Here is a 24908-nt window from a genome sequence, read left to right as displayed (position 1 = left end):
TCAACAACTTAAAATCATGTGCTGTTTTTTGTTGTTCCGAAAGCCACTGTCTAAAGATTTCAAAATCTCTTCAAAATGTATCTATATCAACTATTGCATTTAATATAAACTTTTTGGAAGATTTTTCATTCGTAGATAAATCCCTTATCAATTCACCGCAAATCGGAGTTATTTTAGATCTTGATTGTGAAAAAAGTGATGAGTTTCTTGAAGAAATGTCCCACAGGAACAAATTCAATGAAACTTTTCTGTGGATCATTTACTCTTCAAACTCGCATGAGGATAGTTTGGAGATTCTCAATGGTGTGAGAATGCAGTGGGACTCTGAGGTGTTTCTCGCTGCCAGAGATTTAGGGGAAAATGCAGATGGGGCAGTAAAAGTGTCCGAGGTGTACAGAGTTAAATTTGATGATTTGCATCCAATTTGTGTAAATTTTGTGGGATTTTGGAATGGAAAATCTTTGAGAGTTTCTGAAGCATTCACCAGAACCACAAAGATTAGAAGGAGACTTGATCTGAAAGGAACTGAAATTTATGGAGCAGTAACGGTGGGTACAAGCTCTCAATTTGAAATTCTCTTAATTACAGAGAACAAAAAATATTTTATAAAATTGTCTGTAAATGCTTGTGGACTTATGAAATGTTCGTAAAATCGTAAAATAACTCATAAAAAAGTTCGTACTTTTTCACAAACATTGTTCGTAATCTGATTAGATTACTCTTGACGATCATTTTTAGTTTTTTTTTACAAACATTTGTTAGTATACAATTTGTTAGTAAATATCCGTAAACACACAGAAAAATGTTCATAAAATTTTGTTATTTGTTCGTACAATTTTGTCAGACAACCAAAAAAAAGTACGAACAAATGTTTGTAACAAGGGGGAGATATTAGAGTCGGGAGTGGTGTACAGGTGAAAATGAAGTGCTTGGAAGTCTTTGGAAGTGGAACGTTTTTCAGACTACGTTAGTTTTAGTTGAGATTTTTAATTCAAGCGACGGTATAATTTGAAGAAGTTTGTTGAAATTTTTAAGTTCGGCTATTACAATGAAATGGAGCAAATACGCTCAAACTTATTATAGCTTAATTTGTGTCGTAATTTTTCCAAGGAAAATATTCAGTTGGACAATAATTTTCCTTATTTTTTGCAGAAATTACAAATTCATGTAGTGGCTCGCAAATAATGACATAGCATTGCAGTTGACTTTCAATCATTTTGATATTTTTTTTTCTAATTTATCGTATTCGTGGGACTTTTTCGCGAATGTCGTTAAGCGGTATCCCATAGGTTACCTCTACCATTTTTTGTTTACCTGTTTGCATTTACTGGAAAGGTTTTAGTAGATGAATTTCGGTCAATAGGTTTATTTAATGATAGTAATTAAAACACGGAAATGACCTTTGGTTTCTTCTACTTTACTTTCTCAAACCGACGTTTCGGAGGGGATTTCCCCCTTCCTCAGGTATGGAAATAATTGGGAAAGACCTTATCACAAAGGTTTTTTGTTACACTTAGTGCGTTTAGGACTTTTTCACTGGACACTCTTCTCATCGGATTCTCAACAAAGACTCAGATAAAGAGAAAGGAAAGGTTTTAGTGTATTATATCTCTTCGATACCAAAAGTATTCTTCAAAAAAGTAGATTTGTGTTTTTGAGGACTATTACAAAATGAGGAACGAAAAGGTCCATTTTGTTTGTAATGCTAGACTAATTTTGGAAAGGTCTAAGTGATGTAACTTCCATTAAAGAAACATTTTGGGGGTTTATTTAGATTTCGTCCTTGCTCTAATGATTATTGAAAAGTGGCTTTGAAAATTTAGAAATAGGGATTTATTCTTCGAAATATCAATTTCATTTTAAAGGGTCTCTAATATTGATGCCAACATTCTGAGAATCCTAGTAGAAGAATATTTGTGGATAGCAATTGAAGAAACTTTTAAAATGTCGGAAAACAATAATTAGATCGTATTTCGCTATGTAGAAAGGCTTGGATGTGTTTAAAAGCTCAGCACGTAGGTGCCACATTCTTTCACTCAAAGGAAAAAGCATAACTTTATGATTGTGGCCATTTTTCTCCGATAAAATGTTGCGATAAAAAAATCTTTTTTGCGGATCGATTGGCGACATCGGGGAGGTGATGAGAAATTGATCTAATACAACAATAGAGAAAAAGATCCTGGAAAAAATAGCCAAGCTTGTTGCAAAAGTTGATTAGCAATCATCTAAAACTTTTCCCAAGAGTGCAAAATGTTTTAATTTTAAAGGATTTTGAAACCAGAGAGAGAACTAAGCTCAATAAAATGTGAAGATACATCTGAAATGCTGAATTAATTGCTGCAGTCGTACTTTTGAACTCTTACAGACTTTCCAGCATAGTTTCAATAATTACAAACGACAATACGTAATTTTCCAAAAGTAGCTTCACAGCTTCTTAGGAAAATTCAAAATATTTTGATACCCCTTCGTAAAATGCAGATAATATTAAAATCATGACATTTCCTATATTTCCCATACGTTTATAGCGCGCCGAAAAAACTTTTGGGTTTATTAGCTGTTTTCTGTAACTGTAGAAAGAATTGGCAAAATAAAAGCCAACTTAATATTGAATAGGCAACCGAAAACTCCAAATTGGCAACCTACGTAGTTTTGGAGATATCTCGTGGAATGTATACGAAAACAGGGAAAAATTTACACTAAAATCGGTCGCATTTTTCGGAGCTAATGTCACCCCCTTGATTAAAATATTGAAGGTATGTAAGAATATCTGGCGCAAGAAATTCAAAATATAAGCAAAATTAAAAAAAAAATATGTGTAAAAATAATTTCTTGAGATTTTTTTTAGAATTTACTTAATTAGATTTTTCCTCATAATAAATAAATTATTCATTTCTAAGTGTAAGAAGTGCATGAAGTGCAAGAAGTGCTGGAAGTATTGCATTATTTTCGAGGGTGTTGCGCAGTTCTGGACGTGCGAAGGTCTCTTCCTTACAAATCGTGGAAGTGCCTGGAAGTGGTGTACACATTTTCACCCAAATATCTCCCCCTTGATACGAACAAATGTTTATAAAGGAACGACAAATGCTCGTCAAGTTACGAGGAATTTTGTGAAAAACGTGCAAACTTTTCCGAACTTTTTTTTCGTGAGTTAGGTTAACTCTTTCGCGTCCCACTCTTATTCAGCAGTTGAATTCAAGTAAAATTGAGTATTTCCTAATGCTTTATGATCAAATATAATAGTTCAGAGAGGAAAGAAAAATTCCATTGCGTGAAAACTCGGAAAAACCCCGGGTCATATATGACCCTGTTGTCCTCAAGGGAAGTGTACATACCATTTTCAAAATCTATATCACGGACTTTTTAAGAGTTTTTTTGCTTGAAGTTATTAATTTGGCCAAAACCATGGCAAACTGGATTGTTGTGAACACTGTACTCCTGGTGTTCAAGGAATCTTCCTGGTAATCCCTTGAACAGTCACTGTCACAATATTTTGATTGGTATTTGGCAAAAATAAACTAATCCACATATTTATTCACACACAATACAATTGCACGATATTGGACGCTTGCAGAATACTCTAAAATATTGCAAAATATGTTATAATTCATCAGATATAAGATGAAATGTCCAGGAGCAAGATGTCCCACCTGCATTTCACAAAGAAAAACAATGTCCAAACTACATTTCGCTATAGATTTGGGACGAAAACACTGTTACCCTTGGGGACACTATGGTCATATATGACCCGGAAAATTCTACACGCTTTTCTGGAAAATTGAGAGTAGTTTATTATATCAAAATATGCAATATACAATCTTTGGATATTCTATTTTGTGTTTCTAAAGAACTTTTTGCTGAAAAAAATAAATTAATATAAAAAAATTTGAAAAAGAAAAGTCATTTCACAGTTCGAAATTAGTGATTTTTGATCTCAAATATTTTCTTTTCCTGAATATCTGGAGTCTTGAGAAAATTAGCCAAGAATCTTACATCCTTCTATTATGATGTCATGCACAAATAGATAGATTTCAATTAATATAAATAGTTAAAAAAAAATTGTTTTTTCCCCGGGTCATATATGACCCTAATGACGCGAAAGAGTTAAGTGTGCCAAATTCCGGCCAGCTTGCAATTTCGGCCACCTTTTTGTTCCTCGAATTTCCATGAACTTTTAGATTTTACGTACTCTAGAGATTACACAATGCAAAAGAATAATAAAAAAATGTAGCTTAGACAAACGAGAGGACGTGAAAAAGATATTGGAAGGATTCCCGAAGGGCAAGGAACTATGAGAATGAAGGTGTCCGAAATAGGGCACCAAAGCTATGTCTATATTTTTTATTCATTTTAAAATGTATTGAGAATGATTTTAGAGTAAATAAAGACGGTAAAGTCTTTACAAGGTTCCAAGCAACACTATTACAAAAGAAAGAATAAAAAAAATCAATTTGTATTTAAAATATTAACGAGCATTTCGTAAGTTTTCAGTAGGAATTCACAAACATTTACGAAGAATTTTACGAAATGTTTTTGGTGTAATGTAAGCAAACATTTCCCAACAGATTTTTCACATACCTCCTGGTCTGACAGCCCATGATATGCTGACGAATCTAGTGGATTCCTCAGTTTCTGCCTCAGCTATTCAATACACTCTCCTTACGGGCATTGCAAAACGAGTTAATGCCACTCTAATTCTCCGCCGGACCACCTCCTGGAGCCAAGTGGCTGTGGGTCCAAATGACACATGGGTAGGCACAATAGCCATTCTTAATGCTTCCCTGGCGGATGTCAGTGTCACCCCATTGAAGATTACGCAAGGTCGTCTTGCTGTAGTGAAACCAACACCATTTACTTGGCAGCCACAATACGGCTTTGTATTTCGTCATCCGCGAGCAGTATCAGTCCGTGCAGTGTACTTACAGCCCTTCGATAACACCCTATGGCTGTGTACTTTGTGCCTTCTCATCATCCTTTGGATATCCTTGGTGGTATCTTTAAAACTAACAACAGAATCAGGATCCAGTACAATAGCATTTGCTTTTCTTGGAATTTTTGGAGCATTTTTTCAGCAAGGTCTCGAAGCCAGAATTCCCACAACTTCTGCGAGAATACTTTTTGCCTTGTGCCTCGTCTTCTCCTTTCTTTGCTATCAGTACTATTCCACCTTCATTGTAGCCTCCCTCATCACTGATCCACCCAAAACTATTCGCACTGTTGAGCACTTAGCTGCCAGTAAACTCAGGATCGGCGCCATTGATGCACCATACAATGATGATCTCTTCAACAGTTCTAACGAAGCAGTCAAGAAAATCTACGCAGAGCGCGTAAAGAAGCAGAATAATTTTTTTGAGCCTTCTAAGGGCGTTAAAATGATAAAAGAGGGTGGATTTGCTTTTCATTTTGATGTCGAAAGCATTTATGAGGAAGTTGTGAAGACATTTACTGAAAGTGAGATTTGCGATTTACAAGTAAGTGCCTTTAGCTTTTTCATAGGATAGTAGAATCTTGGAAATTTATATTTTTTTTTATTTTTAAAAGAAAATTTTGCTTTATATTTTTAAATCGTATATGTAGAATAACAGAGATTTCAGATAAAATAGTAAACTAAATTAGAACCTTTTGTACGGTAAAGTTTTAGTATCTTTAATAAATTTTTTTTAAGAATTTAAGCTGAAATGTTTAGCACCAATAGAAGCTATGAAAAAGTATTTCAGAATAAAGAATAGGTATCCAAAAACTTTTCATAGGCAAACTAAGTCCTGCAAAGTATAGGGGGGACTGGGGCAAAAAGTCACAAATCGAAAAATTCAAAATTCAATATCTTCCAAGGTAAAAAAGATAGCGGCTCAATTTTATTTTTCTATAGATAGCCTCCATAGACCTTCTTCAATGTCGTGAGTTTCTTAGAATTTGAACAAGGAATTTAGAAAATAAAAAATATCGAACTTTTAGTCCTATTTTTGAAATATCTTCCTGGCAGAGGATAACAATTATTACCTACTTATTTTCCAAAATTGATGCACTGGTGAATATTTTCTAAATAATTTGTATTTTTTGAATTCGAATCCGCTATCTATTTTAGAATTTCACAAAAGTTCTTTTCTCCAGAAATCCTTTTATTAAAAATGACCACTTGGGGTAAAAAGTAACAAAAAAGCGAAGCAATTTCTAATGTCTCACTGTGAAAAGAAACGTCATTACCATGTCTCGTCGCTTTTTGTTTGCATTGGTCAAACGATTTGCAGTCTTTTGTGTGTTTTTTCTAAAATAGCTTGAAAAGCACTTTTCTCGTTTTCTCACTTTTCTCGTGTTTTACAAAGTGTACATGAATAAATTTTCTATGAAAATATATCCTCTAGGTTTTTTTTTTTTTTTTAATTTAGGGTAAATTAAGCTAATTTAAAAACTGCTTCAAATGGAAATTTTTCGCTACTCCAAATGGAAACGTCACTGTTTTCATGATAAATACAGTACTAAATTACTATATTTATATATTTTCTATACCTCAGTTTCATTATTTAGTTAATTTTGCTACAAATAAAGCGAAAATCTATTCATATTCACAAATTTTAATTTGTTAATTTCTCAGCTTTTTTTAATTGGTGTATCCTTTCACCATTGATTTTTCATATATCGACCATGTTTTTCAATAAAAACACACAAAAAGGTGACAGTTGTTTATTCGTTTTGTTTAACATTTATGTCATATTTCTGACTAATTTTAGTTAAATTAAGTGCTAATCTTTATTGTTAATGATACGTGAAGTTTTCAAATGAAATAATTACCTATTTTGTGAGCAAACAGGGTTTTCTGAAGTGTCTGCAAATGCTTCAATAGGAAACCTCGGAAATATGATTTTTTTTGGAGAGATTTTCTTATTGTTCTAGATGGAAAAGGAGAAAAGACCTGGAATAAGAACAAAACCTGCATTCAAGAGCAACTCAACAAGGTTTTAGAAGCCTTTCGTCGCGATTTCAGTTACACTGTTTGTCTCCAATTAGAAACTTTCCCTTGTCTCCATTTGGATTAATTCGTTTCCAATAGAAGCATTTTACATTCGCGTATTTTTCTTGTATTTAAGAAGTTTTCAAATTATATCTAAAGAATTTTCACTAAACAGTAACATTCTAGAAGAGTCAAGGAGCAAATTTATGTAGTTCTCTTAAGAAAAAATATGAACTTAATGTGTTGAATCTTCTGTCAAAGTTAAAGCGTCTGGAAATGGTTTTGAATTAGGACATTTACCCTACGGAAGCCCGTAATAAAGCGAATCAAAATATGATAATACCCAATGTCTGGTACTATTTGCCCCAACATTTTTGAGAATAGTCACAAAATTACCTTTTAGAAATTGGCTCGATAAACGTATTTCTTTACAAAATAGAGGAAAATTACTTTCACAAAGTCGTAGAGCGGTAAATTTCCTATAAAACTGTGTTAATTAGAAGTTTTGGAGGTATTCGAGTAGCTTGTAAAAAAATAAATTATCCGTTTAGTGACTTTTTGCCCCAGTCTCCCATATACAGTAGAAACTCAACAAAAAAAATCAATCTCGAAAAAAAATCAAACGTAAACCATAACGTCCTTTCATGCCAACATAAAAAATCGACATTTTAATTTTTTATTCTAATGGCGCTGGCACACTTTTTCAATTTAGTGAAATTCAGTCGATTGAAATTTTATCTCTCTTACTCCTTCAAATTGAAATCATATATAGCTGTCTTTTTCTGTTAAATGGAAATTGAAATTTCATTTTCAATTTCAATTTTAAATTTCATTTGGTAGAAAGAGACAGCTATATCTGATTTCAGTTTGAAAGAGTAAGTGGTAAATTTTCAATGATTGAATTTCACTCAATTGAAAAGGTGTGCCAGCGCCATAAGTATTGAATTATAATAGAATTTCGTTTTTTATGGCGCTGGCACACCTTTTCAATTGAGTGAATTTCAACCGATTGAAATTTTACCTCTTACTCTTTCAAACTGAAATCAGATTCAGCTGTCTCCTTTCTTTTAAAATTGAAATTTCAATTTCAATTTTAAATTTCATTTGGCAGAAAGAGACAACTATATCTGATTTCAGTTTGAAAGAGTGAGAGGTAAAATTTCAATCAATTAAATTTCACTCAATTGAAAAGGTGTGCCAGCGCCATTAGGCTGGAAATAAGTATAATTCCACTCAATAAATTGTGCGCTAGGGCATTTATTTTTGATCAAATTTAGGTGAATATCTTTTAATAATTTCATTTTTAACTATAATTAATAAATTAAGTTCCATTTTCTATAGTTTTATATTAATTTTTGTCGAAATATCGTAGGAAAAATGTTTATTGACCAAAAATAAAGGAAAACTTAGTCTTGATGGGGATGGATCTTAAGAACTAAGAAAAATGACTAGGTCTTATCAGATAATTCTCAAGTTTGTCAATATATCCGTCATACTTAAGGTACTCCAAGGGTCGAAAGTCTTCTGTTGTTAGAGGCCAAAAGAACTTTTTGCCTGTAACAGTGTTGCTTTTCAGTGGAAAAAATTTGATTGTAAAACGATACTTGCTCTTTAGTCTGATAAGTCTTGTCGGTTTTGTCACAAAATCTTATTCGGAAGTGACTTTGGGTCATCGTCGCACGAAAATTAAAATATTCACTAAGAATGTTTTTAACAGTTTGATAAAAGATCCAAAGACAATGCTTTATACGAAAATTCCGTTGAATTATTTCTAATAATGGGATTTCAAGGTCAAAGATTAAAAAGGGTCTAGACAGCGTATTTCTCAACCAAATGTTATCAGATTTGTTCTAATTGGAAAGGTCTTGGAATTTCTGACAAGCCTAAACCGATTCTGATCGGTTTTGAACTGGTTTATAACCGATAACTAATTTTTATCACAAAATCAATTATATTACTGCTAAGATATTTTGAATGATTTATGGGTCGATTCAAATCAGTTGTAAACCAGTAAACAGTAAATGATACGAAAGTACAATTTTGAGGTAGGGTAAGTGTGCCAAATTCCGGCCAGCTTGCAATTTCGACCACCTTTTTTGTTCCTCGATTTTCCATGAATTTTTAGATTTTACGTACTCTAGAGATTATACAATGCAAAAGAATAACAAAAAATGTAGCTTCGACAAACGAGATGACGTGAAAAAGATATTGGAAGAATTCCCGAAGGGCAAGAAAATATGAGAATGAAGGTGGCCGAAATAAGGCACTAAAGCTATGTCAACATTTTTATTCATTTTAAAATGTATTGAGAATGATTTTAGAGTAAATAAAGACGGTAAACTTTTTACAAGGTTCCAAGCAACACCATTACAAAAGAAAGAATAAAAAAAATCAATTTGTATTTAAAATATTACATTTCAAACTTGAGACTTTGACGCTTGCATGCAACTATGACGAAATTTGGCACACTTACCCTATAGTATCCAAGTTACGATTTCGAAAATTTCACATAGAACAGGACGCTTTGTCATCCCATTTTGATATATAATTCAAATTTTAATAATCCTTAAATGGGCCGGCAAAAATTTAGTATTTTCTCAAATTTTTCAACATTTATTTTATTATCTCTTAAATGGTAAAAAAACTATCGATTTGTTTTAAAAATAAACTTACCTAATGCGTAGAAAAGACTCTAGCTAGGCACACTTGAGCACTTCATATTCTTGTAGACATTCGCATTTTAACACTGATTTTTTTAAAATAATTTTTCCAGCAAATCACATTCTTAAGGGTCATTGATACTTGCGCATTCGTCCGGAAGACATCACCTTACCACCAGCTCATCAGTGTACTTACAATGAAGCTAATAGAGGGTGGAGTGGTGCAAAATGAGAGAATAAAATGGTTTGCATCGCGACCCAAGTGCTACTCATCACGAGTTGATGTTGTTCCCGTGGATATTGAACAAGTCATTACACCAATCATCATTATACTGTTTGCTCTCGTTGTCAGTGTCTTGATCCTGACCGCCGAAATTTACACAAAACGCCGAACAATGAGGGAAAAGTCACATAGAAAGTCAGTATCTCAATTTAATGCGCATCAAGAGCGAAAGATTAAGAAAAACAAAAAGTTGTCTCACAAATAACGATGTTTCAAAGAAAATTCTCATCCTTCTCACACTTTTTCTTTTCCTTCATATGTTTCTCCTTTCAGGAAATAGGAGAGAAAAATTATCCGCCAATAGTGTCACTATATAAGAGATTTCTTAAATATTTCAATTTCTTTTTTGTCTATCACTTCACAATTAATTTTTCTTTGTCGGGATACGTTCGATTAGTAACAATGATTAATTTTCTTCTGCCTCTGAGATATTTTTTCCCCTTTCATTTGCTAATAAAATGTATATCTTTTCAATTAATTTTTTTTTTCTTGCGGAAGTATAAAAAGAATTTGCTTAACTGTGTTTCTGTCCTCGTGGGTTGTCCTTCTGTTGGGTCATGCAACGAAAGTCCTCCCATTAAGGTTCCTTTGAGTAATGTCCTGGACAAGGACAGAGATCACTCTTTATGCCACATAGCTGTACTCATCGGTGGAATTGGGCGTTCTTTCGATGTACTGCTTCTCAATCAGTGACTCTATACACTTCTTAATCATCAGTATGCTGGGAGCAAAGCTCACTCGCGACTGAGTGTAAATCTACAAATAATTTAACAAGGAAAATAATTTAAAATGTAATTAATAGCAATTGAGTAAATATAGAGTAAGTGTGCCAAATTTCGGCCAGCTTCTAATCTCGGCCACTTTGAGTGTAATTTCGGCCATGCAAATAAATTAATTAAAATTATGTATGTAATCTTCGAATAGTCAATTAATTCATTTAGCTTTTAAATATTTATTCATTTTAGGATGTATTAACACAAATACCGTTAAATTTTAGGCATAATTTGAATCTGAATTGTGTTGTAAAAACTCAGTGTAGAAAGAGTCTTACAAAAAATATGACAGATCGATTGTGTTTCTAGCAGTCTTACGATTTGTGGTGAAGTGCAAAAGGTTTTCCTTTGGTGTTTTCCAAAAAAATTGATTAGTTTTCATTAAAGATTGTTTCTGTTTATGTTAATAATGAATCAATCTTTAAATTCCGAATGAAATGTCCCAGCTGGATCCTGTATTTCGCGTAAAAAAATATATACTTTGTGAGCGTCTCTCCGGTGAGGTAGTGTTGCCTATTCCGGCAACATTTTTGCTTTCCTAAATTTCTTATTCATTTTATGTTTTTTTTTCTTCAATTTCTGAGTTCTATAATGTCCAGAGAAAAAAAACCATCGCTTATATGAAAAAGATGATGTGGAAAAGGCCTTGGAAGAGTTCAGGAAGGTCCAATTGCTACGGGAATCTGCGCGTAAATTTGAGATGCTACTCTTCAGGTCTTCAGGACAAATTACACGGAAGATCTCAGGACTTGTGGTTCATATAAACGTATTAAACTAAATATTAAACTCGTTCCGTTTGACGTTTAGAAATTTTCTATCCGTTGCTTTACAAAAAGTGGTCAGAAAAAAGGTGGCCGGTATTTCACTCAAAGTGGCCGGAATACTACCCAAAGCAATGTCCATATTATTATTAATCTTTCAATATTTTAGCAAGTGATTTAAAGAAAACAAAGATGATAAACTAGTTTTCATGGTTCCACAAAACCCTCACGAAAAGGAAGTAACAAAAAATATCAATATGAATTAAAAATATTGCATTTTAAACTTAGGACTTCGGTGCTTATATCGCACGTTTATTATTACAACAGCGTATCTCGGTTTTTGTTCATTTTGAGTTTTTATTGTTTTCTAATAGGAAATTTATTAAATATTCATTATATGTAATAATCTCAACAACATTGTTAGAAATATTTTTTAATAATTTTAAGTATTTGTCAAGCCTGCAAAATAAAAGTAGCGTACAAGTGGCCTATGATTATTTACCTGGAGGCCTTTAGTGTTACAATGGCGTTTTTCGTGGAATTATACGCCACTATTCCACTGATGATGAATCCTACGCCACTGTATCACTAAACGGCGTACATTTTTTGACATTTAGAGAAAAAAGTCATATAAACAGTGACAACATAACCTCATTTCGTAGTTATTTGGTTTACAGAGAAAAGTCGCATGATTTTGTAAATAATATTATGATTTATTGTGGTTGATCATTAAAAAAAAGGGATTACTAAATAAAAATGAATGAAACGTGATCTTATTTCTTTGTGTCAAGGAAATCTCATTCTAAAGAAGTATCACACATTTTATAAAAATCTTAATTAAAAAAAAAAACTTTGTTTAGCAAAGCTACGAGATCTGAAAAAATGAAATGAATTCATCAAAAAATAAAATGAAGTATAAATAAATTACAAAACTTTTTGTATTTGACTTTTAAGGATCTTTGATTTTTAAAATTAATTTAACATACTTCGACGTCAAACACCAAAGAGATACTGCTTAAGTGCAAGAAAAATAATTCTGTTAAAAAGGCTAAACAAGAGACGTATGTTAAAATTCCTGTCTGAATTTTTAGTATTACAGTGGCGGATTTTTTGCAATTTTGTCACATTTAGTGTAAAAGTGACGATCCATTTTATTTTATTTTTTTTTATAATAATATTTTTGATCAATAAAAGCCGGACATTTCGACTTCTACATCAGTAGAATCACATACTAGCAATTTTGAAAGTTTATTTGAAGAAAATATTCAAAATATAATAAAATTTAGTTTTTGAAGCCGTCTCCTGAAAAATGCTGAAATCCGACATACGCCATTGTAATAAAAACGTGCGATATGCAAGTATGCCGAAATTTGGCACACTTACCCTATTCTGATTTTTATTAGAATCAACATTGGAGGATGGAATATCTTTTTTTTTATTTGGGATTTTGTATAAATATATTTTATATCGAAAATGCAGGAATTAAGATTTTTGAAATCGAATATCAGAATTTACGATTTTGAGTACCCCTACCGAGGGTTACACGTACTTTTGATGTTCTGAAAAGTTTTAGCAATTTGACAAGGTCTTTCATTTGAGCCAGAGGTCGAAAGCGGAAAGACTTTTTAATGTAGAAACGTTTCAATAAGTTTTTTAGATAAAAAAAATGGTGTTATAGCAATTAATTAATTTAAGTAAACTGAGATATACACTGAGAAAAAAAGAGGATGCGATTAACTTTTTGTCCCCATAACTTTAACACTTTTTAGGTGTAAAAATATATCAACATTTTGTAATGTTAATTTTACACCTTTTTAAGGGTAAAATTAACATGAAAAAGGGTAATTTTAACCCTCAATACACCTAAAAGGGTAATATTTACACCGATTTCGGATCAATACTGCAGGGTAAAATTAACATTATTTTAACTTTTTCGGATTTCTCTCAGTCAGTGTAATAATTTTTAGGTAGATTTGTATTTGAAAAATAATAAAATGAACTTACCTCTTGGACAAGTGCATTGTGGCGCAATATCTTGCGTGACTTCATGATTCTCACAATGGCAGCTTGAAGGTAGAGTTTTCTATCCTCATCCACAGCATTCATGGTATGCTCCACTTCTTGTGGTGTCTCCCTCTGCAATGCTGCTGTTATCTTGAATTTTGTCCTCTTATTGCTGTAGTCAAAATTAAGTCGGATTTCTGTGTCATCTTTGAGTTCTTCAGTACTGGCCAGCAGCAATTTTGACTCAATCAAACTTTGCATGTGTTTCTGGAAAGTGTCCGTGTTGAGTTGTAGTGTTTCCTGGATTTCCTTACACACCATCATATCAACACACTCAAACAACAACAAAATGGCCATCTGGTAAGTCTGCATGGTGACGATGTAGGATTTTTTTAGGTAACCCAGCTTCAACTCTCCCTGACACAAATAGTGCAACCAGGTGAGTTTGCGTCCATTGAAATTGGTGTGATAAAAGGCTTCAAACATTCTAATGGACTTCTCAAATTCTTGGGGGACAGCAAAAGGAATGACCACCTGAGTTGGTCCTAGGGGCCATGCTCCAGCTTGCAGAATTTTTATCTGGCACGATATCCCAATTTCCACTTTATTATCCTTGAGGTAAATATTGAACTTGTTGTTCAAGTCCGCCGACACAGAGATATCCGTGAACATTCGGTGGAGCTTATTGGTAAACTCATAGCCACACGCCTGCTTCAGTCGATTAATCATAGCCTCTTCGGCATCCATGCTAAGTGATTGCTCATGAATCAGCCGTTTGGCCAACATTCGGCTGTAGAATTTCTGATATACATCCTTGTCTTCGATGTACTTGAATATCGTGATGCTTTTTGTGAGTTTCGTATCAATCTCACTCTCCGTCGATTTTGACTTTTTCAGCAGACTATCACAGTACCTGGCTACCAGTTCGGCACTTCGGCACGTTTGTTTCTCCCCAATTCGAATAGTAGTATTAATGACACTGGCACACGCCTTGTCCAAAGCACTCAAAAAGTGCGGATCTACGGCATAGCCAAAACTAAATGTGTCACTGATCAGTTCTTCGTACTTATGATGAACCTGCAGCATATTTTCCACAAATTGGATGTGAATCTAACAAGGATTGGGCACCATGATAACAATAGATTAGTTTATAGTAATCAGAGCTCTTATATTGATCATCAATATTAATATTGATGCATAAATTCAATTCAAATAGGGATTTATTAATTAATATGACACACAAACATTTTTGTTTATTTGGCAAAACTTTACGAACCAATGACAAAATTTTACGAACATTTTTTTCTGTGTGTTTGCAAACATTTACGAACAAATGTTTGTAAAAGAAGAAAAAAATGCTCATCAAGTGATCATGCTACGAACAATTTCACGAACGAGTGCAAAAACTAGAAACTGTTACAAATGTGTTGGTTTTTCACGATTAACGAACATTTCGTAAGTGCCCATTGAAAATGTCTAAAACAGAGGTGCGCAAGAACCGTTTGAAACCGAACAAGCTTCAAATGAAACTTGTACGTCAATGGTCAAAATGATGTCTGATCAAACTTATTTTGACGTTTATTCTGTTTCAACGGTTCTTGCACACCACTGGTTTAAACATTTATGAACAATTTTTGAAAATATTTTATCCTGTGTACACAGGGGGATCCGCTTTGAAAAAAATTCTCAGGAACGAAAAAAAGCCCGTGAATTCACTTCTGACATAAAAAATTACCTACACTCAGTCCCGGAATTATGCACTTCGGGATTATGCATCTGACGGAATTATGCACATACAATTATGCAAGTTTGCCTACAATTGGGAGTCAATTTATGAAATCATTTCTGAAATACGCCTGAATGTATACTATGTTACGACACGGGAAATTTAATAACACTTTGCTTATTTTTCAAAATAAAACTTTAATTTTTTTATTAAGGTAGAATATTTAAATATTCCAACCATTTCTACAAGAACACTGGCCAAAAAGTACTGTTTTTAAAGCATTTCTTTTAAATAGTTGATTTTTTTGTTTTCACTACTTTTAGTCCGCGCGAAATTCGTTCTACAGCTGATTTATTCAAAAGAAATCCCCTTTGGATATGCAAATTTTCTCGATGCATAATGCCATTTCGCGCATTTTTTCTGTCCCGAAAATGTGCATAATCCCGGGACTGAGTGTACCCAGTTTTGAAAATTATCTCGAAAACGCCGTGGTGTATGCAAAACATTACCGACGCCAATTTTTCAGCCTATTTTCAGCGTCATCGATTCATAAGAAATACACTTCAAATTTATGACCAGCGCACAATAACTTTTGTTTGCAAACATATTTTTATAATTTCCCATGAGAATAAGCGAGATGACTAGATCTAGATCTCATTCACTCTCAATGAAATGTCAAAAACATGTTTACTAAACAAAAGTTATTGTGCGTTGGGCATTACCGTGTGAAAAATATTTACATTTAGAGGCATACCAAAAGTGTTTTTTTTTTTAAATTAGCATCTAATGGCTCCGGCACACCTTTTTAGATGAGGAAAATTTCCTAAAATCGAAATTCGAATATTTTTCTTTCTCACATGCTTTGCATATGACTATCTCATTCTTTCGCACTCTTCTTCTTCTTTTAGACATCACAACAAATTCAATTTAGCACAATCAAATTTGGAGAGAAAGAATGAGATAGACATACGCAAAGTGTGTGAGAAAGAAAGGAATTCGAATTTTGATTTCATGAAATTTTCCTGATCCAAAAGGTGTGCCGGACCCATAAAGTAGGCAATTCATATGAAATTCTTTCAGTCCGTTCTCACTTAAGACGGAACTCCCTATATTATATATCGCTCCTTGGAAATTACAAAGGGCCAACTCAATCTGAGCCATTTTTCAGGAGACAGCATGAAAGATTCAACTTTGTATGAATAATTATCTGAATTAAGGATGTTAATAAAAACAATTTAATTCTTTCCTATTTGTATGAGCATTATTATAAACATCGAAAAATACATATTTTTACCATTTCAAAATATGTTTTTTTTATGAGTTAGCTCTTTGTTATTCTAAATGATGCGCAAATTTTCATGAAATTAGAATGACACGGGATCAAATTGCTTGAGTTAGTCCCTTGTTTCACAAAAAAAATTGAATGATAAATCTATTTTGTGCCCCTTGGCATCAAACAAAACCGCGCAAGCAATCATAAAGAGTAAAATTTTGAAAAACTTTTGTAATTACGAAATTTAATTATTCATATCATCTGAAATTTTATTAAATTCTCTGTCTGAGTGCATTAAAACTTCAAAATCGCCAAAAAGTGAGTTGGCCCCTTGGAATTTCCAGGGAGCGATATCGACGACTTAGAATATAAGTCGAATAACTCGATTTTTTACAAAAATCGTTTTATTCGCTTTTTGGATACTTCTTTATACCCTCTTTACTTTTTTCCTGTGAAAAATAATTATATTCAAAGTTATAGAGATTTTAAATCTCAAAAATCCTAATCTCTGCATGTAAAATCTTAGTGAGTTATTCATTTCTCATTCTGAACGATCGATATTCGGTATTAAGTGATCGATTTTTGATCATTTATCGTTGAAAGAAATATTTTGAAATGAATATTAACAGCTGCTGATTAGCTGACCGGGGGGAAAATTAGCCAGCAAGTGAAATTTTTCATTGAGCATTATTTGTAAAAACAATAATTAAAAAAGAGATTGCAAAGCGTCCCAGCAGCTTTGCGAAATGGTCGAACTCATAAGATAGAGCTCTCTGTGAATTAGTTTCTCGCATGATCTTTTGGTGCTTACTGGTCTACTATACTGAGAAAAAAAGAGGGTGCGATTAACATTTTTTCCTCAGAATTTAACACTTTTTAGGTGTAAAAATATATCAACACTTTTTAATGTTAATTTTACACTTTTTTAAAGGTAAAATTAACACGAAAAGGGGTAACTTTAACCCCCAATACACCTAAAAAGGGTAATATTTATACCGATTTTGGATCATTACTGCAGAGTAAAATTAACATTTCCGGAATGTTATTTTAACTTTTTCGGATTTCTCCCAGTGTAGACATCAAATTGATTCGCAAATCACAAAAATCAAATTCGCAAATCACATCAATAAATTTTTTGCATACTTTAAAAAAAAATTAAAAAAGGGATAAATAAAAACAAATTGGTGACTTACATTGTCGCCTTTGAGCGTCGAAATGGTCTCGTTGCCTTCGTTCTTAATGTGATCCAGAAATGTAAGGATAAGCTGCTTAAGTCCATCTGGTACGGGTTTGAGCAAAATGTACATGTTCTTGAGATCTTCCCGTCGCTCCTGCGCCACCATTTCCTTGCACTCCGAATACAGGAAATCAATGTGATCCGTAACCATTCTTTCCTGACACTCCTTCCTCAATTTCGGAATTGAGCTATGATGCAGAAATTTCTCTGCTCTCCTCTTTTCATCTTCCAATTTCCTAATCACCTCCTCCATGTACTTGCTCACCGAACACTTTTGCAGGATTTTTACAGCCTCACTGCGATAATATTCACCACTGGTGGCAAGCATTGGCTTCTCAAATAACTCCTGGTACAACTTGAGATTGCCCTTTTTTCGATAATCCTGCACTTGGACAAAACTTTGAATAACTCCATGAATTACTTCGACATTGCGTGAATTAGTTTCTGTGCCCATTCTATCTGCCTTAATGCCCTCGAGAACTTGCTTCACCAATTCCTCCCCCAGAGATTCAATCATTTTAACACGCCATATATCCAACCCAAGTTCCCCAATTTCCATTTGCTCCTGAATGTCACTCGATACACTGGCATAGAGAGTTTCTGGCTCGGATAACTTCTTCTTCTTGATGTGCTGCATATTTAAGTACATGTAGAGGAAATTGAGGTACCCAATACCCCGACTATATTCTGACCATGCCTCATAGTATCGCCACAAAAGGGTATCACTCACATCGCTGCCCTGTGAGTTAATAGCAGGCGCCACTTTTGTCGCCAGCATATTCTCCACATGACTCTCCAGCAGATTTTTCGTCTCAGAGTACAATTTGTCAGCCAGGGGCTCAGGATATGCCACGCATATTGAATAAACATCCCTTTTTTTTGGATTTTGTACAAGAAGAGAAATAAAAAGAGAAAAGTTGATGAAAGAAAATCAACTTCGAGGTCATTTCCGTTCAATCTCATCAAAAATAAACCTAAATTGATTGCGAGAGAAAAAAGACCCTCATTTCATCCTTCTTTCTACTAACCCTCTTGGCAAATTTTATTGTATACCACTTGAGGAGAGATAGTAGCTATATTTTGGGTTTCTGATAAAGAAAAACTCTCTTATCACTTTCTAAAAGAGCTATATTACTACTTGAAATTTATCAATTCCTTTGGATTATTTTGCTTTCTTTATAATGCTGTATTCGGCAAATAAAAAGCTTGTAATTTTTTTGCGCCGAGTGAAAGAAAAAACTTTCATTCGCTAAAAATATACGTTGAATCTATTTATAAATCATGCCCATTTGTTGTTCTTCAATTACATATAGGTATATCTGACGAAGAACTCACATTTGAGAATTGTATATTTGCAAAGATTTCTTTTTTCTTACTGAAACTTTAAATATTTCGGGGTACAAAGGAAAGCACAAATTTGTTTAAAAACTATTACGGTGAAGTTTTTTCAGAAGAAAAAACGTAATTCAATTAGGGTAAGTGTGCCAAATTTCGGCATAGTTGCATGCAAGCGACAAAGTCTCAAGTTTGAAATGCAATATTTTTAATATAAATTGAATATGTTTGTTACTCTTTTATAAGGAATGTTGCTTGGAACCTTGCAAACAGTTTATCATCTTTATTTTCTCTGGAATCATTCTAAATACATTTTAAAATGAATAAAAATGTAGACATGGAATTGGTGGCCTATTTCGCCCACCTTCATTCTCATAGTTCCTTGCCCTTCCAGAATTCTTTCAATGTCTTTTTCACGTCATCTTGCTCGTCGAAGCGACATTTTTTGTTATTTTTTTGCATTGTACAATCTCAAGAGTATCTAAAATTTAAAAATTCATGGAAATTCGAGGAACAAAAAATATGGCCGAAATTGCAAGCTGGCCGGAATTTGGCACACTTACCCTATTTGCTTCTTAAAAATTAAATTAATAAACATTGCAATTTTATTCCAAAGTTTTGGTTACATCAAAAAATCAAATTATAGTATACCCAATTTAGAACTTGAAAGATAGCAAAATTGTCACAATGGATACGGCTTTGATAAAGTGATAGAGCACCTACTATATAGACATGTCTTGGGATCGGATTCGTTTCAGGTTATCAGAAATTTTCTAGCTTGAAAGATGCTCGCTTTTAGTGATCTTCATTGTACTTAATTCCAGTGCTTGGAACTGACTCTAAAAAAAAAAAGGTAGGGGATTGTAGGGTAATTTCGCTCATGCATGACTTCTGACAAAGTAAATTTCGGATTAATAAATTATTATATGAAAAAAGAGCTGTACGAAAAAGTTTGCAGGCTTATATGCGCTAAAAATCGATTTTCGTGGACGTTCCGTTCCGTCGTATAACCACTTCTAGCGAGAAAACGGAAAGAGATATTGAAAAGCTGTTTTCGGCAAAGGTTAAATGTCGATGGGAAGCTAGAAGTAGATGATATTAGATCCACCCCCCACCCCTCCTTCCGCCATTTTGAAATACCCCAAATTTTTGTTTTCTCAATAACTCAGCCCCTATGGCAGGCCTGAGATAAAAGAAAAGTCGAAGTGAATTTGGTGGTGCCTATTAGCATTCTTCAAAATGCCGCGAAAATTCACGTAGAGAAAATGAGAGGTTTTTTAATGTGAAAATTGTTTAATTCCTTAGAATTAAATAATTTTTACAAGAAAATCCTTTTAATAATTTAGTCAAATACAGTTATTTGGGTTAATTGTGAATAATTGTCGATATTACAACAAAAGCATTGGGATGAAATTTTGAGCTGGAAGACTCATATTCTTTTGAGCTGTCCCAAAATTCAGGATAGGTTTGAGAAAAACCCTTTTATACAACACTATTTTCGTTAATAAGGAATACAAAAGTACATATTACAAGAAGGGACACGACCTGCTAATAAGGATAAAATAGAGAAGAAATTTATTTTGTCGCATTTCAGAGATTTTTTGCAACCGCAGCGCCGCCAGACGTTTGTCAAGTGAACTCAGAAGAATATATCACTTCAGAATATATCAGAAAAAATTAACATTAGGGGAAAGTCGTCTGCCTTCAAACGAAAAATGGAGTTCCAAATTTAAGATTTTTTTCTGAAGAATCCACAAAATGGATTTTATTTTCTACTACACGAAAAAATTCTCTTGTTCATTCGGCGTATATGATTACCTCATTTAGCACTCGCAAGTCCTCAGTTTTTCCTTCTGAGGAAATTAAAAAAGTGATGTCGATTTGTATGAAGGCAGCTGGCATAGTCTGCCTTCAAACGCGAGACAGCTGCCTTTAAATGTTTTTTTTTTCACTGAGAATATTGAATCAATAAAACTAAATGGGCTATAAATGAATAGGTTGAAGCCTAACGCACTCACTAAAATCATCACTGCAGTCAAAAGACATTAAACAATAACTTTTCTTCACATTTTTCTGAAGAATTGTTTTGCACTTGAAAATTTGGAAGAAAAAGCCATTGAAGTTGAAAATTGTCAACTTGAAACATCCCGACCGGAGCAAGATAGCAGGTTATAAGTATTTGTATGACGTTCATCAGAGAAAAGTAGGAGTTCGATTTCACATGTTTTGATGTATGGAAAGATAGGATTTAAAGGCACACGACATTAGCATTTAAAGGCTGCTGCAGGGTGATATTTGCAAATTTTTGCCACCCACAAAAATTGTGTCATCTGAACCAAAATGTAAACAGAAATATTAAGCCTGATTAACCTTCTATGTGTCACAATGGAAGATTTATTTGTAAAATGATTTTTACTATGAAAAGTCTCATGATTTGTGGAACATCAAAATTACAGTTTAGAGCTCATTTTCATTTTTTTTTTATCTACCATCTGGGAAATAGGAGCTAGGCTCTCCATTTTTTGATGATTTGTGAGGATGATGGATAGCTACCTAATAGTTAATAGAATATAATTTATGCTTTTGAGAACAACGCAAAAATCGCAACATTTGAAGGCTGCTGCATTTAAAGGCAGACGACTTTCCCCTATTATAGTTTGATTATAGTTTTTAACACTATTATAATGTGAAGCCTTGTGTATTTCAACCAAATTTGTTGAATTTTTAAACAAAAGTTGTGTAAAAATTGTTGAATTTTCAATTAAGACTTATACTTCAGTCGAGATGCTATTCATTGGGCAAGTCATATAGAACATCAAATATTTATATGCATAATAAGTATATCGTGAAGATCCGAGTATCAGATGTAATCATTTCGCATTGGGGGGGATCCCAAGTACAGGAAAAACCAATAAAAATGTTTGAAAAGGCAAAAATATCAAAATCTTCGAAATGAAAAGAAAAATCAACAATAAACAGAATTCAACAATTTTTGAATTTACACATAAATAATAAGAATTAATAATAAGAATTTATAGCCACTATAGGGATGCTTGTTCACTGAAGGAATGGTCGAGATAGTCCAAGTAGTTTAGGAATAAAAATTAGTGTTTGTTGGTACCCCGTGTTTGGTAGTGCCCCAGTTTCCCCTATATATTTCCCTATCTTTCTTTCTTTGGATTCCTTCAATAGAAAAAGATTATAATCTTAAGTTAATAAATAAAAACCTTGGATGAAAAAAATACATAAAGATATAAAGGAATGTCCCGGTCGAAATCCCGAATTGACCAAAATCCCGAATTCTTAAAATTGTCATAGCTACTCCCACGCTTACTGGAGGCAAAGGGAAATTTTCTATGCCTTTGGAAATTATTCTAGGACATAAATTTCTAACAGCGAGACTCAAACCAGAAATATCACTTAAAGGCAGCTGACTGGACTGGACTGGACTTAAAACTCTGAATGCATATCAGCAATAAAATTGTGAAGAGAAACTTTATGAACGGTCTCCAAAGCTAATGGCCCAAATAGACTCAAGATGATCCTCTAGAATATTTTAACCTGGAAACTGGCAGTAAACGATTAGGGTAAATTAAGCGAATTCAAAACTTGCTTCAAATGGAAATTTTTCTCTATTCCAAATGGAAACGTCACTGTTTTCATGATAAAAACAGTAATAAATTACTATATTTATAAATTTTCAATACCACATTTTCGTTATTTAGTTAATTTTGCTCCAAATAAAGCTAAAATCCATTCATATTCACAAATTTTAATTTGTTAATTTCTCAGAAAAATTAAAGGTGTACCTTTTCATCATCGAATTTTTCATCGATCGACCCTGTTTTCCAATGAAAAATACAATAAAGTGACTGTTGTTTATTCGTTTTGTTTAATATTTATGTCACATTTCTGGCAAATTTTAGTTAAATTGAGTGCTAATCTTTATTGTTAATGGATACGTGAAGTTTTCAAATGAAATAATTACTTATTTCGTGAACAAAAAGGGTTTTTCTGAAGTGTCTACAAATGCTTCAATAGGAAACCTTGTAAATATGATTTTTTTTGGAGAGATTTTCTTATTGTTTTAGATGAGAAAGGAGAAAAGACCAGAAATAAGAACAAATCCTACACTCAAGAACAATTCAGCAAGGTTTTGGAAGCCTTTCGTCGCGGTTTCAGTTACACTGTTTGTCTCCAATTAGAAACTGTCCCTTGTCTCCATTTGGATTAATTTGTTTCCAATTGTAGCATTTTGCACTTGTGTATTTTTCTTGTATTTAAGAAGTTTTCAAATTATATTTAAAGAATTTTCACTAAACAGTAACATTCTAGAAGAGCCAAGGAGTAAATTTATGTAATTCTCTTCAGAAAAAATATGAACTTAATGTGAAATTTATGATAAGGACGTTTAATCGATGATCCTTAGCCCTCAGTGTATTACAGTTTATCATAAATCTTTAGAAGCTAAATAATCTCAAAGATCAGCCTGAATCTATTTGTGTTCTTATATTTGTCCATATGGCTAAAATCGCTAAAATAGTCTAATTCTAATTTTTCATTAGGGAATGTTTTTCTTATTCATCTTTCCGGAATCTCGTAAGAATTTCTAGTGAGAAGACTGCAATATATCTGTAAGGCAAAGATCAATTGCTTCAATCTTTCTAACTCTTTAACATTTTTTTAGCGAATGAAATATTTAAAAAGAATGATTAGTGATTTTAGTAAATATTCCCTTGAAACTATCTGGAAAATTGTTTTTTGTATGATCTTCTGAAAAACATTTATAGAATCCCAATATTCCAGAGTCCAGAAGACCTAAGCACTTTCTTCCTAGGATTATTTTTTAGGATTTTTTCTACTTACCCAAATCGATTGTTCCAAATATCACGCTTAACATTGCTCAATGTTACTACTTCCTTGACAGTCTCCTTCAGACCTTCCCATGTTTGGTCGAAATTCACTCGTTTCGGTTTCAATGACATCTCTACTCACATCCAACACTTTCTCTCACAATATTCACTTCTCTTCGTGTTTCCTGCACAGAGACACAAATGGGAAAAACAATGAGATTCAGTGGGGAAAGTATCCGGAAAGGCTACTGCAAAAGTCTCTGTCAAGTGGTCCAATTTATGCAAACTCATTTTCATGAGGACAAAGCAATATTTCTATTCTATTTTTGTACTCCAATTCGGCCACTGCCACGGTGCTCGTATCGTGTAAACAAAATTGTGGGCAAGAGGAGGAAAATAGCGTGGAAAAAGGGAAATTGCGAGTTTGTCTTTATGTAATTGTCAATTTGAATTGGGAGACAAAAACACATAGATTTTTCAACATTTCTCGCACACTTGGGCCATTTGTTGCAGTGACAAAATATTTGCAAGATGATAAACTTACCAAATAAACAATTTACAGGTGAAAAATATGTTAAATTAGTGAATAAATATAAAATCTCTGTACAAGATGAATTTTCACAACTTTGACCAATAATTCTAGGTTATGTTTCTGACAGCATCACTGTCAGGATTGCCAACTGAAAATAAAAAAATTTCAGCGTTTTTATTTTGCTGTGTGCTTGCTGTGAATCTAAAATTTAACTGTTGTTTTGGCATGTGTTACAAAAATGCCTTTATAGCGGAATTTTGGAATTGTCATGCAATTTAGTAATTATTACTGCATAATTTGTAAACATATAATACAAAATTATATAAGTTTTTTGAAATTTGTTGATTATTTTGTGAAAATTTGCATAGAAATAATATTACGATTGTTGGGTTATGTTTGAGAAATCCTGTAGTTTGCCATGAAGTTTGCCGAAAGTTGACAGCTGAGCAGCCCTTTGCGAATTGTGTTCAGGAAGTTTTTTTTTTACTTTTTCTGAGTTTTTATAATGATGCACGCATTTTGTAA

The 24908-nt window shown here is 33.1% G+C and overlaps 3 protein-coding genes across 4 annotated transcripts in view; 2 read left to right on the top strand and 1 right to left on the bottom strand.

The window, feature by feature from the left end:
• Positions 1-215: 215 nt before the first annotated feature.
• LOC129800991 (glutamate receptor ionotropic, delta-2-like) lies at positions 216-10094 on the top strand. Its single transcript, XM_055845740.1, has 4 exons — positions 216-428; positions 4563-5497; positions 5684-5705; positions 9720-10094. The coding sequence occupies exons 1-4, from the start codon at positions 216-218 to the stop codon at positions 10092-10094; spliced, it is 1545 nt and encodes a 514-aa protein (XP_055701715.1).
• LOC129801773 (cullin-2) lies at positions 10021-24597 on the bottom strand. Its single transcript, XM_055847087.1, has 5 exons — positions 24396-24597; positions 23865-24036; positions 17620-18535; positions 13428-14537; positions 10021-10645 (listed from the first exon to the last, which is right to left on the bottom strand). The coding sequence occupies exons 2-5, from the start codon at positions 23981-23983 to the stop codon at positions 10514-10516; spliced, it is 2277 nt and encodes a 758-aa protein (XP_055703062.1). The 5' UTR covers positions 23984-24036; positions 24396-24597; the 3' UTR covers positions 10021-10513.
• The window catches only part of LOC129801780 (terminal uridylyltransferase Tailor-like), a 27962-nt gene continuing 27618 nt past the window's right edge, over positions 24565-24908 (top strand). The window contains exon 1 of one of the 2 annotated variants that reach the window (XM_055847099.1): positions 24565-24904. The gene's annotated coding sequence lies outside the window, so the exon portion shown is untranslated. The remainder of the gene's footprint in view (positions 24905-24908) is intronic. The other variant, XM_055847097.1, reaches the window with a different exon arrangement.

Source organism: Phlebotomus papatasi, chromosome 2 (genome assembly GCF_024763615.1).
Source record: "Phlebotomus papatasi isolate M1 chromosome 2, Ppap_2.1, whole genome shotgun sequence".
Lineage (NCBI taxonomy): Eukaryota > Metazoa > Arthropoda > Insecta > Diptera > Psychodidae > Phlebotomus > Phlebotomus papatasi.
The sequence above is the reverse complement of the archived record's forward strand: the minus strand, read 5'-3'. Positions and strand labels throughout refer to the sequence as shown.

What these genes read in the sequence shown, in the direction of transcription:
- LOC129801773 (XM_055847087.1), bottom strand. Translation starts at nt 23,983, where the DNA reads ATGTCATTGAAACCGAAACGAGTGAATTTCGACCAAACATGGGAAGGT. An exon ending in CGACGCTCAAAGGCGACAAT is followed by an intron (nt 14,538 to 17,619) that starts GTAAGTCACCAA and finishes AATCCTTGTTAG; the next exon opens with ATTCACATCCAATTTGTGGA. An exon ending in ACAATGCACTTGTCCAAGAG is followed by an intron (nt 10,646 to 13,427) that starts GTAAGTTCATTT and finishes AATTATTTGTAG; the next exon opens with ATTTACACTCAGTCGCGAGT.
- LOC129800991 (XM_055845740.1), top strand. Translation starts at nt 216, where the DNA reads ATGTCCCACAGGAACAAATTCAATGAAACTTTTCTGTGGATCATTTAC. An exon ending in ATGATTTGCATCCAATTTGT is followed by an intron (nt 429 to 4,562) that starts GTAAATTTTGTG and finishes ATTTCCCAACAG; the next exon opens with ATTTTTCACATACCTCCTGG. An exon ending in CCAATAGAAGCTATGAAAAA is followed by an intron (nt 5,706 to 9,719) that starts GTATTTCAGAAT and finishes TAATTTTTCCAG; the next exon opens with CAAATCACATTCTTAAGGGT.